This window comes from Cyprinus carpio, chromosome A22 (genome assembly GCF_018340385.1).
Source record: "Cyprinus carpio isolate SPL01 chromosome A22, ASM1834038v1, whole genome shotgun sequence".
NCBI classification, from domain to species: domain Eukaryota; kingdom Metazoa; phylum Chordata; class Actinopteri; order Cypriniformes; family Cyprinidae; genus Cyprinus; species Cyprinus carpio.
This window is the reverse complement of record NC_056593.1, coordinates 10342004-10359533: the sequence shown is the minus strand read 5'-3', so window position 1 is coordinate 10359533 and position 17530 is coordinate 10342004. Positions and strand designations below refer to the sequence as shown.

At 36.5% G+C, this 17530-nt stretch overlaps 2 protein-coding genes across 3 annotated transcripts in view; both read right to left on the bottom strand.

Annotated features, from left to right (window-relative positions):
* Window positions 1-2038, bottom strand: part of LOC109091617 (potassium/sodium hyperpolarization-activated cyclic nucleotide-gated channel 2-like) — a 28487-nt gene extending 26449 nt beyond the window's left edge. Inside the window, exon 1 of the mRNA XM_019105399.2 lies at window positions 573-2038. Within this exon, the coding sequence (XP_018960944.2) occupies window positions 573-1285 (713 nt within the window). The 5' untranslated portion in view covers window positions 1286-2038. The remainder of the gene's footprint in view (window positions 1-572) is intronic.
* Window positions 2039-2133: 95 nt separating this feature from the next.
* Window positions 2134-17334, bottom strand: LOC109091620 (basigin). Of its 2 annotated transcripts, none has more exons than XM_042711855.1 (8): window positions 17155-17334; window positions 9422-9593; window positions 8901-8989; window positions 8657-8796; window positions 6981-7260; window positions 3912-3924; window positions 3671-3744; window positions 2134-3151 (listed from the first exon to the last, which is right to left on the bottom strand). In XM_042711855.1, exons 1-7 carry the CDS (start codon window positions 17222-17224, stop codon window positions 3684-3686), a joined length of 825 nt encoding a protein of 274 aa, XP_042567789.1. In that variant the 5' UTR covers window positions 17225-17334; the 3' UTR covers window positions 2134-3151; window positions 3671-3683. The 2 variants fall into 2 exon arrangements, with proteins under 2 accessions (XP_042567789.1, XP_018960949.1); XM_019105404.2 differs by having other exon boundaries at window positions 3912-3936; window positions 17155-17333.
* Window positions 17335-17530: the final 196 nt, after the last annotated feature.

The following is a 17530-nucleotide window of genomic DNA, read 5'->3' as shown; positions in this document are numbered from 1 at the left end:
TAGGCTAACACTTTTTACCTAACGTGTTGGGAAACCCTGGGAATTGAACCCACAACCTTTTGCGCTGCTAACGCAATGCTCTACCACTGAGCACTGGCTAAACAAACTTTAAAATGTCAACTCTGTTACTTTTTTTCAAAAGTATAATGGCATCATTAGTAAGTGCCTCCTTGTTTGATAATTTATCTTAACATGTTTGTCAGTAGAGGTCGATCTTAAATAGTCAACCCTGTTACCATCAATTTGTACAGTAAACAGCTGATTACTGAACACTGAATATTTGTGATTGAATAAAAATTAATCAGTCAGCATTAATGTATCTTTCTTACTAACACCTTGTAAAAGTGTTAGGACCTTGGCTAATTTTTTTAAATACATTTTAAAGTGTCAACAGTTTTGTAAAAGGCACTTTTTTATTAGCTTGATGTGTGATTTTAAATGCAATTTACTCTGTCTAGCAAAATCTTATTTTATAATTTTTAACCAGAAAAAGCACTCATTTTTATTGTTTCCAAACACGAGCATCTGCAGCCAGGTATTGAGTCTCCACTGTGTCACTCCATCATCCCTACCTGAAATCACTGTATGGATGAATAATCCAGTTGCCAGCGGATTTGACTCGTTCCTGTTCCTTCTCCACTGCCTTTTGACTCCCAAACATACGCAGTGAGAACTTGTTGACCCCGGGCTGTAACATGGAGCTAAACTGCCTCTGCATGTAAGTTTGATTGTCCCTGGCTTCCGCATCATCTGCCGTGATCTGGCCATCCTCAAACTTGGGAAAGCTGTCAGGATTGCCCGGCTGCTGCTGGTTCGAGGTCGGTCCTGGAGCCGGTGGAGCAATGGAGAAGGAAACTCTGGAGTCCTTCTTGTCAGCGGGAGGAGCAGCGGCGGTCGGGGCAGGAGTGACCGAGCCGTCCATGCTGGAGGTGCTGGAGTGACATGCAGATGCTGGGAAACCTCCACCTGTCTGCTTCTCCTGCTTGGAGAGGGTTGAGGACAAGCTCTCGTCTCTTCGGCAGTCTCCGTTGATAACGCATCTTATTCCGGTGCCGTCATCGCCGTCAAACCCGCTCTTGTCCCTGGAAACATCTCCGTGGCAGAGGAGCGCGGTGGATTCCGTGCTGCGTCCACAGGAGACGGAGGCGAAGTCCTTGTTGCTGGAGATCCTGCTCGCCGCTGCTCCCCCTCCTGGCGTTACATTCTTCATCTTGGAAGAAGAGTCAAGGATGCCGCCCCTGAGTGTCTCTTTGTGGTCTTCATCGCCGTCCTCCGCTTCCTCCATGACGGCGTTGCTTTGAGATGAATCCTGACGCAACCAGACTGCGAAAGCGTAGACCTGGACCGTTGCTTACAGTCCTTTACTCCGCGTCCCGATGTCACCAGACAGCTACACCAGTCGCGTTGCTACGGCTGCACACGTTCACTCCCACCTGGTGGCACAAGACAAGCTCCGTGTACCTCTGTGATCATTTAATGAATGGAGTCAGGAATCGAACTGTCTCAAGGATAAATCAGTGGAAAATAGACCGAGATGCGCTATATTATGCGAGTCTCGGAGTTAAATATGCAAATGTAGGTTAGTGGTGTGTAATAGTATATGATTCATTATTCAGCTGCTCATCTCTAAACGACGATATGGTAAATAACAATAGCTGAAATTCTATAAAAAAAAATAAATAAATAATGATTTGACACGTACCTAAAAACGTCTTTAAAAATAAAATAAAATATTTTATGACTAAATGTCAGGTTTCTGACCATTAATTCTAAACAGTCTACTTTTCAAGTTTAAGTATCAGTTTGAACCCTGATCCGACCTGAACAAAAAGTCTAGGCTAATTTAAGGATTTTTTTTTTTTTTTACTTTAAGACTCTATACACATTCATAAAGGTCATAATTCACCACTAGAGAATCAATGATGATTACAATTGTTTTTTTTAGAAAATATGGTTTAAATGATATGCTTTACATTCTGTTGTGGCTCCTTGTTTCCACTGTAATAACGCTGTGATGTTTGTCACGTAGAGCCGCTCCCTACAGATGAACCGAATAAGTAAATGTCGCCCCCTTACGGTGGTTCAAAGAACAGGCCAATACAAAATGTTTTCTTTGATGGAACACACAGAAAGTTAAAATCAAATAACTTTATTCAGATTGTGCAAATCAGTACAGTTGACAGTGTATGAGATTTCCTATGAATCTAAGAACAAGGTCTTAAATTTTACGCATCTTTTAACTTGGAAATGGCACACATACTATACTATGCAATGTTTTACAATGCAAGTATGACTGTCAATAGGAGAGAACCATTTAAGCAAAATCCTTCACGAAAACCCCACCTTCACTCACATTACCTAAATATGTATAACCATGTCATTGTCCTCCATGTTAGAATTTAGGAAACAATTATAACGGATTGTGCAAACAGCAAGTGACACACTGTACTAGCACTTGGTCCTTAAAGGTTAGGCAGGAGGAATCCTAAAAGTTATCCTTAGAAACTACATTAGTAACTTCAAAATTAGCTTGACAAAAAGTGTCATTTGACCATCCACATGATATAGTGCACTTTAATGTGCAGCAACGATATGAGTACCGCACATAAAAGTTGTTAGTTTAAATTATTTCAATAATTAAAAATAGCATGTACAATACAGTGGCTAAACATTAAGGCTTGCAGAAAGGAAAACGACTGCCAAAAGAGACTGCTGTCATAAAAACTTGATTCAGTGTTTTTGTATATACTGAACATGATTAAATTCTCATGCGGCCGAACAGTGATTCAATTACAATCGGTAGACATTTCAGAAAGCTAAAGGTGCACACACTCATGAGGAACAGTGAGAGAAACCAGGAAGACAAAAAAAAAAAAAAAAAAAAAAAAAAAAAAAAAAAAAGTTCATTCCCACATTAAAAGATTGACTAAACACACTTCTACAGCAAGAATAGAATCATGCAGTTTCCCCCTCCCCCCAAATTTAAAAACATCTGCAGGCAGCACAATACGAATAGGAATAAAAGGAAAAGGAAAATTCAGATCTCAAGACATTTACACTCAAGCAGAAGGTTAAGAATTCGCAGTCTGCACTATAATGTGCTTCTCAGCAACTCAATGATCCATATTATCTTCAACAGTAGTCAAGACACCTGAAAGGAATGAAAAAAAAAAAAAATGTATATGGTTTAGAAAAAAAAAAAGTTCTACATTTAAAGGAACAAAAATTAAATTAGAACATAAAAACAGATTTATTATTATAAATGGCTTATTTTTTTTAAATGAGCTACAATAAAATAAAACCACAATAAAAGAATTTAAATTATAAATTGTATAGAATTATAAGATGTTATTTATTGTGTCTATTTATTTTAAATATTTAAATTATCATATTTCATTAAGGTTTAAATTAAATGCATAAAATAATAGAATTAAATAGAAACATTTATATTATACAATTCTTTTATGAAAAAAGTCTACAATATAAAAGATACACATTAAAAATAAATAGTAATAGTCATTAATATTAAATACTAACTGTTATTACATATTTATTATGATTTAAACTATATATAAAGTGTACAAAAATATAATATAGAACTTTAAAAAGTTTTGTATTTTTTTTATATTACATTAAACTTGCAAATAATATTTACAAAATATTATTTCACCTTTTCTCCTTTCTCAGTTGGAGTTCCTTTGCCGGACATTTTTGTCTTTGTGGTTCGTAGCAGCGTTGCTCTTCCTGAAACACAGCAGCACGTCAGTTCCATCTTTGATGTGCATGTGAATTTCCTGAGCTAGCAGCACATCTAGGGCTACTGTCTAGACTTCAACATGGCCTTGCTGCTCCTGCACAAATAATTTCTGCACTTGTACAATAACTCAGAACAAATATTACAAAACGCTTACAGTGGTGCAGATCCTGAGTCGTCATCTACAGGAAGCAGGAACACACCAAAAGAAAAAGAAAAACAGTTAAACACTCATTTTTTCAAGTTGACATGCACAAGACTACTTGAACTGTTACAGTAGCTTGTCTAAAATCTAGCGTGACAGCCTGAAGACAGTGAGAACCCCAAGTTTAAAAGCAGAGCACCTAATGAGTAATGCAATTTGGGGACTGAAGCACCTGTTGATACTCTTAATTCAGTTATTTCTACTGCTAAATCTGTACACTTCAACTAAACACTGCTATCAATCTTTTCACAGTACTAATAATGATTCATGCAGAATAATGCATTTACATTAACCATGCGGTCAGTTGTTGGATTGAAAGGATATGTTTAGTGGTTTTCAACCCAAGAACAAACGTTTCCAATCAAATCATTTGTTTGTAGCACAACCTCACCTACAGATGTAGTAGAGAGAAAAACATTGTTCCTTTTCTGCATCGATCATGGTGAAGGCTCTCAAACAGCATTATATTACATTTGTAAACTCCTGTACTGGACTTCTGAAGTCAGAATATCAACCAGAAACCTTCCTATTGAAAAAAAACCCACTGAAAACCATCCTGCCTCTGGCACATATGTAGAGAAGTCTATGGATATGACAATGGCTGTATGGAAATGAAAACAACACCTAACACAACCTTTATGAACTGGTGGGGGGGGGGGGAATTGACAAATTTGCATTTGAAAAATTCCTAACAAATTAAACAATACAAAATAAATAATAATAATAATAATAATAATAATAAATCAATGTGTAATTACTAAGTCACTTTTAAAAGTCTGTGTAAAAGAAATAAAGTCTATATTATTATATACAGACTTACAATATGCAATTCAAACCCCTACAAAACTACAAGTATTTGCAAAACTATAATATGTAAAATAAATATATGCATTTGAGGCTGTTTGAAGTGACTATATATGCTGTTTAAAACGATATAATACAATAATGTACATTCATTTATAAAGTTAAAAACATTTTATAATGCGTTTTTTTTTTTCGAGATTTGAAATCACTAAACGTATGCATGAAGATACTATATTTATAATATGAAAATAAATTATTTTATAAATAGCGTCTTTTTAAGAGGGTTCGAAGTCACAAATGTCTAAAAAAGAAGATCAAAAACAATAGTGTAAACATTATATGCACACTTATACTATGTAAAAAAAAAAAAAAAAAAAAAACATGCAGTTGTGTGGGGGCTTGATATATCTTTTGCTTTTATTTTTTTATTTTACATAAACGTGTATTTACTCTTTACTTTATTGTCTTGATTTTTTTTTTATTAAATACCCACAAAACTGCAAGTCACAATAAATGTCTACTTTTCTTTTTTAAACTTTTTATACTATATTAATTTGTAATGTGAAATAAATATTTTATAATATGTTTTTTTTTTAAAAACGCTACAAATCTGTTTTAAAAAAATAATACAATGATAAAAAGTAAATATTACATAAATTCCATAATACATAAATAATTTTAGAAATAATACAGATTTTTGAGGGGGTCCAAAGTCACTATATGTGAGACTATAATAAAATATTATGAAATAGTCTGGCTACTGGCAAGGTTGTGCTTCAGACAGACACAATCAGAAAACAAAAAGATGCGAGTTGACACCCAACAAACATATACTTTCAAAAACAAAGTTAAATCAGAGTTTCAATGACTCTTGCAGTTTTCATGCAGAGAGCATGTCAAAACACATTCAGCTTGATAAAAACTGTCAAAATAATAAAGTTGGGATTATAAATTTTGCCACCCTTTGGGTAGGGTTGGGTATCGATTGGGTTTTTTACGATACCGTTGCCAAATCGATACTTTTAAAATGGCACTGGTGCCTGAACCGATACTTAAATATTACAAAAATAAAAATTAAATAAAAAAAGATGGATAACATTAAAAGAACATTTAAAATATTTAAAATAAATATACATAGCATTCACATGCTCCTCGGATGCTCTCATTTCCCGAGTTGTGCTTCCCTAAATTTATTTCACGAACTGGGTCATTATTTAATACAAACCGTCAACAATGTTTCTACTGTAACTTATCTCTCTCGCTCTAATATTTAGTTAAAATGAGTGAACTGACCGAGTGCTGTCTGTCACTGTCTTTAATCAGTTCTGTGAATGACTGTATGGTATGCCACATGCACTGTAATGTTTTATATTAAATATAATGAGTCCACTTGTGCTGCTCCACCGCGGTCTGCGGATTGAAGAGCGCAATAAAAGACGGGGAGGAGATGAAGTCTGCCACCGTTTTCATATGAAATTTAAAGGGGACTGACTCCGAGGTGATCACAAATTTGTGTACGGATTCGGTTCTAGTACATATCGGTTACATAGGTACCGGTACCCAACCCCACATATGGGTGCTGCCTCTTAGATATGTAGAGGAAGACATTGCTATAATCCAGGCCTGAAGAACATCATGCAATGAGAAGATGATGCAGAGAGCATGCAAGGCAGTATAACATTATCTGTATGAACTGTCATCTTAGTTATTATGCATAATACCTTGTCATTTAAAACCCATTCTGAACTGCCATATGTCAGACTCAGCTAAACACTTTCACTGGCTACGGGAAAACCAACAAAGTTGTTTTACTTGAATCCAAGTCTGGCAAATCTGGTTTGATTCATGTTCTTAAGACAGACTGCCAGTGAAAGAGTTGTACTTTTTTAGCCTATCAGGGAGAGCATTCAAACTTCCAAAACCACTCATTTAAGCAAACCCACTTCAGTCTGACATGCAGTTTTGAGCACTTACCACAACGTAAAAGCAGCAGCGAACAGAGAAATAAACAATGTAAATAATAAAAATAGACTCAGCTAAGGCACAGCCACACACTTTAACCAAATAAAATAAACAAAAAAAATCAAACTGAAATAGGATCTTGCGTCATTACGAATTCATAAACAAAAACATAAAATTACATCCACTGATCATTTATACATTCACAAAAATGGAACACGAAATATCATTACAATGGAAACAACTAGTGTCACATACCATCATTGATCTCGTCTGGCTTTCTCCTCTTCTCGTAGATGAAGATGATGGCGATGAGGATAATGACCTCTGCAACAATTCCGAGGAATGGCCAAAGGGCAGCCAGTTGGCTACGCACGCGCAGCTGAATCTTATCGCTGTCTGATCCCATTTGATTGGTGCCTTGGCACTGGTACATGCCCATGTCACTGTTGATGTCCAGATCTTTCACATACAGCATGGTCTTGTTGGGGGTGTTCTTCATCTCATACTTGACATCAGATCCATTGACAATGGCTGTCTGTGTGTTGAGGACACAAAATTGTCAAGTTATTATAATTAGGGGTGTCACTAACGATTATTTTGGTAATCAAGTGATCGGCTGATCATTCTGACAATTGAGTAATCCTATAATCTGTGGTAATAAAGTGAAAAAGGAACAATAGACTTTAAAGTGATAAAATAGCAAAACATATAATAGCAATGAGGCAATAACAATTGGTTCAAATAAAATATCAAAAGCAAGTACGGTTTAATTGGGGAAAAAAATAAAACAAAACAATCATAACTTATGTACATAATGTATTATATAAAATGCCTGCAGAGGGCACCAACGGCCACAGTCCATGCATGAAAATGACAACTGTTTGTGTGGAGCAGCATTTACTGATCGCTCTGAGATGCATGTAACCTACACGCATATGAATAAAGCTCATATTAAAGGGATGGTTCACCCAAAAATTACCCCATGATTTACTCACCCTCATGCCACTCTCTTGTGAACGTGCATATGACAGTTAGCGGAAGCTAGAGATTAAGATTTATAAAAGTTTTAAATATTGATATTTTTCTTACAAACGCCTCGCGTCACTTCAGAAGGCCTTTATTAACCACCCAGAGCCCTGTGGACTTTTATAATGGATGGGTGCAATTTTTTGGACTTCAAATTATGGGCTACCATCCACTCCCATTATAAAGCATGGATTAACCTGGACATTATTTAATACAACTCTGACTGTATTTGTCTGAAAGAAGAATGTCATATACACCTAGGATGGCTTGAGGGTGAGGAAATTATGGGGTAACTTTAATTTTTGGGTGAACTATTCCTTTAAACCCCCAGCGCATGTGTTTAATTGAATCTCAGCCTTTGTGAATTCACAATAGCACAATGTTTTATGATTTTTAAATGGTTTTAATATTTTGTGCAGCCTTGCACAATAATGCTTTTCTGTAGATTCTCCTCTGTGGAATACACCACTTCCGGTATTATGCCAGTTAATCAACACAGGCAAAATGCAATCAAGGATTTAATCGAGGAATCGTGACAGTCCTAATTATTATACGTTATATAATATTATATTGAATATTTTATGTAATATTGTCCTTGACAATAGGTTAAATAAAAGTATTTATATTAATACAATTAATACCATTATAACAGTTAAATTATTTTATTAGTAGTAGTAAACAACTTGAATATAATATTGTAGCAATTCTATTAATACCACTACTAGTACTATAATACTTATTAGTAGTAGTAACAACAGGTTGAATATATTTTTGTAATAATTCTATTAAGTGCCAAAGTGTCATTTAACACACCTTTGCAACCTTATCCAATCTTCAAAATTGCATGGCCAGGTACCAGTCTCATGCTATTGCAACAAGCACAACAGTTTAAAGCCTTTATTTACCTCAACACTTTCATCATCTTTGAGCTTGTACCAAGTCCAGTCAGTAGGCAGGGGGTATCCTTGGCTCATACATGTTAGGACAGCCTTGTCTTTTTCATTAGCATTTTCAGAGCGTTTGTAGGCGACTACATGTGGGGGCACTAACAGGAAGAGTATAATCATGGGTTATAAGCACATAAATACACAATATAATGTAATGCATGATGGATACAGATGCAGTAATGCATTAGTCAAACTTTCTTACCTTTAACTTCAATGGTCGCATTAACCTGAGGTTCTGTTAGGAAGACACATGCATATAGTCCAGCAGAGTGGTAATCAACCTTTTTAATTCTGCCACGAAGAAAAAAAAAAAAAAAAAGCAATGAGACCCACAAATAAAAAAAAAATATATAAATAACAAAAAAAAGTAATATAACAACAGCATCATAGCAATAAAGGTGGAGGGGAGGACAAGTAAAGCAAATATGAAATAAACAGTAAACAGTGTTTCCAGTCCGCTGCTCAGGCATCCCTATGGATATTTTTCCAACCCAACAGTTCTAATGGGAATTAGGGTAAATGAATGTGGAGAGACAGAGGCTCTTAATCACGCCACTGCTGCTAACAACCACATCGCGCAAACTGAGAAGCTGCACTATACTTGATGGACCTGGATGGATGGGTAAACACTAAATCTGGAAAACGTATTAACACTGAAATTAGAGCACTATATTTTGCTCTTCTTTAGTCATATAAACATTTACATAAGGTTGAGGAACATACTCATGTTCAATGTAAAGTTCATCACTGTTTGTTTCGGACTTGTCAATGATCTTGCCATTATTGGTCCAATAGTGGCCTTTGACAGGAAAAGTAGGGTTGGTAAGGTTGCAGCTGAGCGTGGCAGAGGTCTGGTTCTGGCCGTTCACCTCTGGACTGGTCGTGATGGCTGCATCTGCCAAAGCATAAAAGTAGCAAAAGTTACACAAACATCAGCTTTCATAACACTATGACTTCTTAACAGAAGAAAAAAAGTGCTCACTGCTGATAATGACTCTACCAACCTCTGTATTTGATGTGGTACTGTAAATAAAAAATGAAATTTTTGGACACATGGCAGAACGGATAGGAACATTGCTGTCCACATGTTCACCACAATGTCCGCCGAAAGGCACATTGTGCTCTATCAAAGGAGAAGTGAAGGTACATTTGGGCTGTGAGCTACTGGGAAGCATTGAGTGAGCAGTTTATAATGAAAACGAATGGGAAGAGGATACAAAATTCAACCAACCAGCTACTGGTTTTGAGACCATTAGCTTATGAAAACCTGATGTGGAAAATAAGTACTTTTTAAGTACTGCTCTAAGACCACCAGAAGGGTTAAGCCACACATCTTAAGAGCTTTTTAGATGTTTACTGAAAGCAAGCCACATTAATGAGACAAAATTAGAGCCCTTTTTCAGAAATGCATGCCAATTAGTGCGTTTAACCCCTTCTAACTGACAGTAATGTTAACCGATCAATGCCATTTCTTTAAAAGGTTCAACTTCATCTAAAGATCTAGTAAGTGATATGCCAGAAGGCATCAGATTACTATGAAAGAACAGATGCTGCTAAAGCTGTCATGTGACCTGGTCTCTGGTCGAAGGAAAAAAAAGGGAGGCGGAGGGCAAGGAAAGGAAGAATCTGAATCTATGGGACTTCTTCCTCTACAATATTGAAGACGCTGCATTTCCACAACATAACTCACGTTCAAATACTATAACGTTTGCTTGTGAGCGAATCCACTTGACTTTGGGTGGGGTCCTGAGGTCATTGCGGTCAGGGTCGTTTGAAGCACGGCACTCGTAAACGCCCGTGTCGTTGAGCGTTAGGTTGTTGAGGATGAGCGTGCTGGTGGCGTGGTTGATATAGGTGGCATTGATGTGTATGCGATCCTCTCTCGCACCGTCAAACAGCTGAGTGCCTGTTTCATTTCGTTCTTCACCCTCAATAAACCACCACTGAACTTCGGGGATGGGGTTCCCTATGACCTCGCAATCCAGCTCGGCATTGTCTTCTAAGAGTTTCATCCTAGACAAGGGTGATTTTATGAAGCCCGCTGAACATTTGATGGGTGATTTGGGTTTAGGGTGGACAGTTCATTGAGATGATATGAATAATGATTAGCAGACAGGCAGGCAAAAAAGAAAAGAAACATTAGATGAGAAGAGAAAGAGAGAAATGTTAGAATGGAAAACAAAGGCGGCATACACAAGAAACAAGTTGGATTTTGAGCATCATGATGCAAGACTTCAACACTTCATGACACCAAAACCCAACCGAAGAACATTAGAAGCAAGCATTTTAAAAAGACAATGAGTTGAAGCATGCATTAAAACCAAAGCTTAGCAAATCAAGAAATGCAATGAAAAATTATATTTGGAAAATTCACTTTAAATAAAGGGATGACTATGATGGTGATGACTGATGAGGCTTAAAGGAATAGTTCACCCAAAAAAAAAAAAAAAAATCTGTCATTTACTCACCACTGTGTCATTCCAAATTTGTATGACTTTTTTCTTCAGTGGAACATAAGATATTTTGACTCATTTTAATGTATTACGTCACTCTGAATTTTAATGTATTGATTAAAAAATGTCATATGATTATGAATAAACACAACTGACATGAACAGAGTAAATGACACATGAACCTAAAAACAACTCTTGAACCTTTTTGAAGCAATTCATGTAGTCTTTAAGCATGTACTCCAGAGAAAAACAAGGTTGTACCGTGCTAATCCCCCATGGAGAATTTCATCTAAATTCTTCTGATCACCTTAGAACAATAAACATGCTCTGAACAACATGGAAGTACGTGCGTAGCAGCTTAAATAACAACCCTTCACATCAATGGCAAGAATGCTTTGAGATTTGGCTAACTCACTAAAACACTCCTCCCTCTGCAATGGAAAAAAAAGTGAGCAGTACCTTACTATTGTTTCAAAACTAAACACACTGAAAGCATGTGCTACACCACAGGAAGAAACAACAGGTCTGGGGCTGACCCAGGGAGGGTGTCCACAATACACATTACAGACAGAGCAATGAAACTCTACACATGCCTTAGGCCTGAAATAACACGTGCCCTTTGAAAGCAGAACAGGCTTCATTAATTTCAACATCATGAAGGTCACCTCCAATGTACACTAAGTGGACCACAAATTCAAAACTATTTATATAAACAAGCTCAAAGGAATTTAAGAATATATTTGTATATACAAGTGTTTAGTTTTAGTGTTACCGTAAGGCAGATATTGACCCAATATTTCAAGTCTAAACTGTAAATAACTCAAACAGGGAGACCAGTAAAGTACAAAAAGTATCACTCGGTACAAAGTCTGACAAGTTTTGATTTAACTTAACCTGTTCTAGTAAACAAGTCAGTTAGTTCACCTTCTTACAAACTAATTGGCAGAAGAAATACTGACCTCAGGTCGACTGTTTCAACATTAAATTTTCTTGCCTCAAGCTGATGATTGAATGCTGATGAATGTGGAATATCGTTCCCTATAAAAGACATTAAACTGCATTGCAAATCATAACTGTTTAACCACAAGGCTTTTAAGATCGCTAACCTAAATGTACATGGGACATTAAGCTTGATAAAACATTGTGTAACATGTCCAAGTTTCAATTTAGGCATTGTTTGTCTAGATTCAACTCAATCACTCACCAAAATATGGACAGGAAGGAATGTCACAAATATCAAAATTTTACCCCTAGTTTGGTTTGCTTTTTTTTTTTTTGTAAGATGGAGTCTTTGTTCTATTCATCAGCTGTTGATTTTGGATTTTTTTAAACACGATTTAGCAAAACTTTCATGTCATGCCGATTTAGGGTCTGTGTACTTTTGCATCTATTCATTTTTCTCTCTTTTTTTTTTTGACTCCGAAATGAAATATGGAAAATGGTGTTTTTCTTTAATGGTTCAAGCACTGATGAATAGCATAAGCAGATACAAACTAATTTCCATCATTAAAATTCATATTTCATTAAAAAATTATATAAAGCTTGCTTTGTATATAAATGCAAAATTAAATTTCTAGGTTTTTTAGCTCCTCTAACAGATGCTATAAGCACCCTCTCGCACTATTGACATGACTACTGGTAAACTACTGCTTTATGAAAACCTTTGGCTTTGATATTTTTAGGATCTAGATCATTTTCATGGCTAAAAACATGCAAGAAATACTCTTTACATATTTCTATGCATTTAATTGTATCCAGGGCCGGTTCTACTGGAGTGCTAGAGGGAATCAAACGAAAGCAAGAGCACCTCAGTTGAAGTAGAAATAGGATATTGGCGAAACATTTTTCAAACGCTCCAGTGTGTATGTGTGTTTGAACTCTGGAGAGCTTCAACAGTTTCTATTTTCAACATTTTTTGTAGCATTGATCAATGTAGCCAACCACCAACCGCCAGTTTTGTTCAGTGCTGCATGCTCTGGAGTCTCTCATTACAACAAACAAAGTGTAACATGTAAATAAGAGATTTGGAATTTGATTAAGTTTTGTTTTTCATGATGCTAAGAGGACCAGTGACCACTTACATGCAAAGTTTCAAGAGTGACATCAACATATAAACATGGCATTTATATGCGGATGTCATTGCAATCATAGTGATAAACATAACAATGGACAGGGCAAAAATGTCAAAATGGATATAGGCTACATTAAGGCTAGAGCAGTGGTTCCCAAAGTGGGGGTCGCGGGACCCCAGCGCAGGGGTCGAGAGATGATTTCTATAAAAAAAGTGGAAAAAAAATATATAGGCCCTATATATTTTTGTTGCAATTAAATTTAATTGTTTAAGATGTTTGATAATAATGGTTTGTTATTTCTAGGCTGGTCCCTGGAGTGTACAATCACACCGGTCAGTGCATGACGTGAAATTCAAATGTGCTCTCGCGCGTTGGCTGGCGCTGAGTCAGAGACAGGCGCGCTCAGAGCTGTCATCACAACTTTTCACTGTTTTCAACCTCATAATGTTTATTTTAGGTTTCAGACATATAAGTACTAAAAAAAACAATACATTTAGAGTTTGTAAAATACACACTGATGTCAAAGGAAGAGGCAATAATAATCCTTTCCATTATAATTAGACACGTTTTATGCATATCAGATAGGCCTACACATTGTGTAAGTAACTTTAAAGTTTACTCTATTATTCCCCCAGTTCACCAGCCACTTACTTTTATGTATTTCGGGAGAAGTGGATGAATTCACGTGTTGTAAATCCAACAGATCCGATTCTCTGAACTGCGTCTGCGGCTCAAACTAAGATGCCGTCGCGCATACAGCTCAACTAACGCGATCGTTATAAAGGTGTTTAAACAACAAAACACTTCCACTTGCATATATTTGAAAATTGGAATATCAGCTATTTCATGCCATATCTAACAAATTTGTGAATATTTTGAATAAAAAAAGGAAAAATGACATAAAAGCAGATCATCATTCATTCAGCTCTGTTGTTTCTGCGGTGTGTCACGTGACAAGCAATGACGCGTCACCATGGCACCATAAAGTGACACATCTAAATAACGATCGCCTTGAAAAACTCACGCTGGGGGGTCAGCCAGAATATTTTAAACTTACGTATGAAAGGGTTAATTCAATACTTGTTAAATGGTGTTTGCAGAAAAGTCTGATAAAAAAAAAAAATTAATATTAATTGTGTTAATATTAATAATAATAATAATAAAAATAAAAAATAATATATATATATATATATATATATATATATATATATATATATTAATTCAATTTGTAATTTTGTCCCAGACATTACGAGATTACGTCAGTGGGGTCGCGGGGCAGCAGCGCATTTATCTTGGGGGTCGCGGGCTTAAAAGTTTGGGAACCCCTGGGCTAGAGCACCCTCACTAATTTCAGAAGTCTCAGTGATTTGATTTTGGAACCAGGCCTGCCTGTATCTGAAGAAGTAGGAGAAATTATAATTATACCCCAATATAATTTCATGACGATAATGTTCCCAGGATTCTGCAATGTCTATTTTAAATAATATTTTAAAGCAGGCCTAGTGTATTAAGTCTCTGCATGGTTTCAGAGACAGCTCTAGCTCTCAACTGAACGTGCGGGAAAATAATTACTTCTAATTTGGCCAAAGAAAACTTGTAAAATCAACATTTTTGTATAGTAATTTGTGAATTTTGAAATTGTTTATTAAAGGTGCAAAAAGTCAGACAAAAATCTGAAAAGTAGTCAATATTTTACTTTTTCGGGCAGCATTGTGTTTGTATAGTTCTAAGGTTCTAAATTCAATGATGGTTTTCAACAAACATTTAAAAATACAACAACCGTTCTTTTTTATCATGATTAAAAAAAGAAGAAGAAATGAACAGACACAAAAGTACACGGACCATTTAGACTTGTCAACTAGAGGTTCTGGCAACCTAGTGACTAGTTTTGAAGTTTTGCATATCCCTACAAAGCATCGTGAGAAAAATTAAAAAGTTGAAGGACAGGACTATCCTCACCAATCAAGCACTATACATGCTGACAAACACACTTTCAGGGCATTTTCAAATGTGTAAAATTTCTGCCAGTAGCACACCATGCACCAAACATAACCACAAACAAAACATTCTTCTCACACTTATTCACCTGCAAAATAAATTAACAAATAAAAAAAAAAAAAAAAAAATGCTGCCTATTTGCTCTAACCCAATTTATTGAGCAAAGCTCAACTAAGCTGAGCTGAAGGTTGAGTACTCATGGGGAAAATCTAATTTTAATTCTGACCTGGAGCCGCTACGGTTTCCACCGTACAGCTATGCGGCCTGACGTTCTGCCATAGCATTATGTACTACGTGGCAACTCAAGAACAGCATGAGCAAACCTGTGGCTCAAATTGTGTCGTTTTGAGGAAGTATCAATGCTTACCTGCAGAAAAGGACCTATAGGGTGTTCAGTGCTCTATTCCTAACTGCGAGCATGAAGCTGATTAGGTTCGGATTTACCGACCCTGCCATTTATCAGCTGCTGCTAGGGGACTAAAATCATGATGGTGCAAGACCATAAAACAAAACCAGTTTCATTACTCTGCCATTTTCATTCATCATGAAAACCAACTGATTTATCTAAAAGGGTGGAAAGGATATTTAAATACAAATTTTGCAGTACATGTTTGGCATTACCAACTAAACTGTTAACTCTCATTACCATATTAAGCAACGGTTGAGTGCCATTTCCAGTGATGGAACATTATGATCTTAAGCTAAGCCTTTTACTGAACAGGGATAGACTAAAAGATGAAAATTGCTGCCCGACTGCCTCCTCCTTAATGATTGGACAAACATGTTTTGCCTCCCTCAGTTTCCATTTTATGATTACAGGCTACTCTCAACTGATGTTTTACTAGACTTGACAGCAGGCCTCTAGAAAACTAGTTTGCACTGGTTGTCATGGCTGCCTGCTGCTAACCCTGTTTAAGACATCACTCACTGGAGTAACTGACCTGCCAGGGAAAAGGACCGGTGTTCTGTAGATTTGTCCTACCCTGTCAGTTTTTCCTACCTCCCATTAAAACTGTGGGTGGTACAATCCGACAACGAAAAATGCTGCCGATAAAATTATGGTTCATTAACATCTACACATACCATAACCCTAAACCTACCCTTACAGTAATGCAAATACAGTAATTATGTGTTATATTCGCGGTTGAAGCAAGAAGGGATACATTTACAGGAAACCAGTAATAAATAATATTTTCTACGTATTAGTTTGTTTTATTAAAGTCTATACCTACCCTTACAGTAATGCAAATACATTAAATACAGTTGTTTATCATCTGTGCGCATGCGCAGTTAACCCTGGTAGGAAAATCTGACGGGTATGATAAAATGTCAGGACACCGGCATTAATATTTTACCTAGCAAAGTTTGGATGAATCCTTCATGCAATAATTAAAGGTCAACTAAAAAGCATGATCCTCAGAGAGATGATCTTCTCTTATTGTGGGAAATGTGTAACTTAAAAGGTAACAACACCGAGTTGGGATTAAAGGTTCTTGGTAATTTACATGAAAGAACAGCAAATCCACACGTGATAATCATTTATGTAGCTAACATCACTTTCTAACCTCTTTTTAGAGTAATATTACATCAAATCTTTTTATTTTATTTTTTTATAAATAGTTTCTATGTGTTGGGATTTAAGAAAACTTAAAGAGCTTTAAAGAGTAAAACATCTATTCAGCTGTTGCTATAGCTCTATGCGCGTGAGGTGTTTCCCCGTGGGCTCGTGCGCGACAGCGTGCCGACGATTTAAACGGCCTTTAAACATTTCAAATCATTTCAAAAGTTCATTTTCAATGTATTTTACTTCACTGTGGGGCAAAAACAGTGTAAATACAGTCGACCTGTCGTGTAGGTCGTGTTTGTGTCAATAGACGGCCTGTGAAAAACGAGCTCGTGAGCTAATGAGCAACAGAAAAACGAGACATCTTACCTGTCAGAGCCCCGGCTTGGAACCAGCCGATACAAACAGCGAGAACTACGCCAAACAGCTTCCTTCTCATGATTAAATATTTTTAAATACGTAACAATATAAATATCGGGCCTCTTTCCAGAGCACTCGATGATGCCTCGTCGTCCTCTACTTGTTCTGAGCGCACTCGAGAACGCGTACGTATACAGGCTAGAGGACCTGCGTCATCACGTCCGGTCCTCAACGGCACCGCCCTCTGTCTTTCTCATTATTCCTCATCAGCTCTCTCTGAACCTCATACCTGCTGCACCTCAAGACCACATGCTCCACTGACTCCTCTTCCTGGCAAACCTCACACAATCTAGTATCATGTTTTCCTATCAACTTAAGTGTTTTA

What these genes read in the sequence shown, in the direction of transcription:
- LOC109091620 (XM_019105404.2), bottom strand. Translation starts at nt 17,224, where the DNA reads ATGAGAAGGAAGCTGTTTGGCGTAGTTCTCGCTGTTTGTATCGGCTGG. An exon ending in TGCGACCATTGAAGTTAAAG is followed by an intron (nt 8,797 to 8,900) that starts GTAAGAAAGTTT and finishes TCTTCCTGTTAG; the next exon opens with TGCCCCCACATGTAGTCGCC. An exon ending in GCCAGACGAGATCAATGATG is followed by an intron (nt 3,937 to 6,980) that starts GTATGTGACACT and finishes TGCTTCCTGTAG; the next exon opens with ATGACGACTCAGGATCTGCA.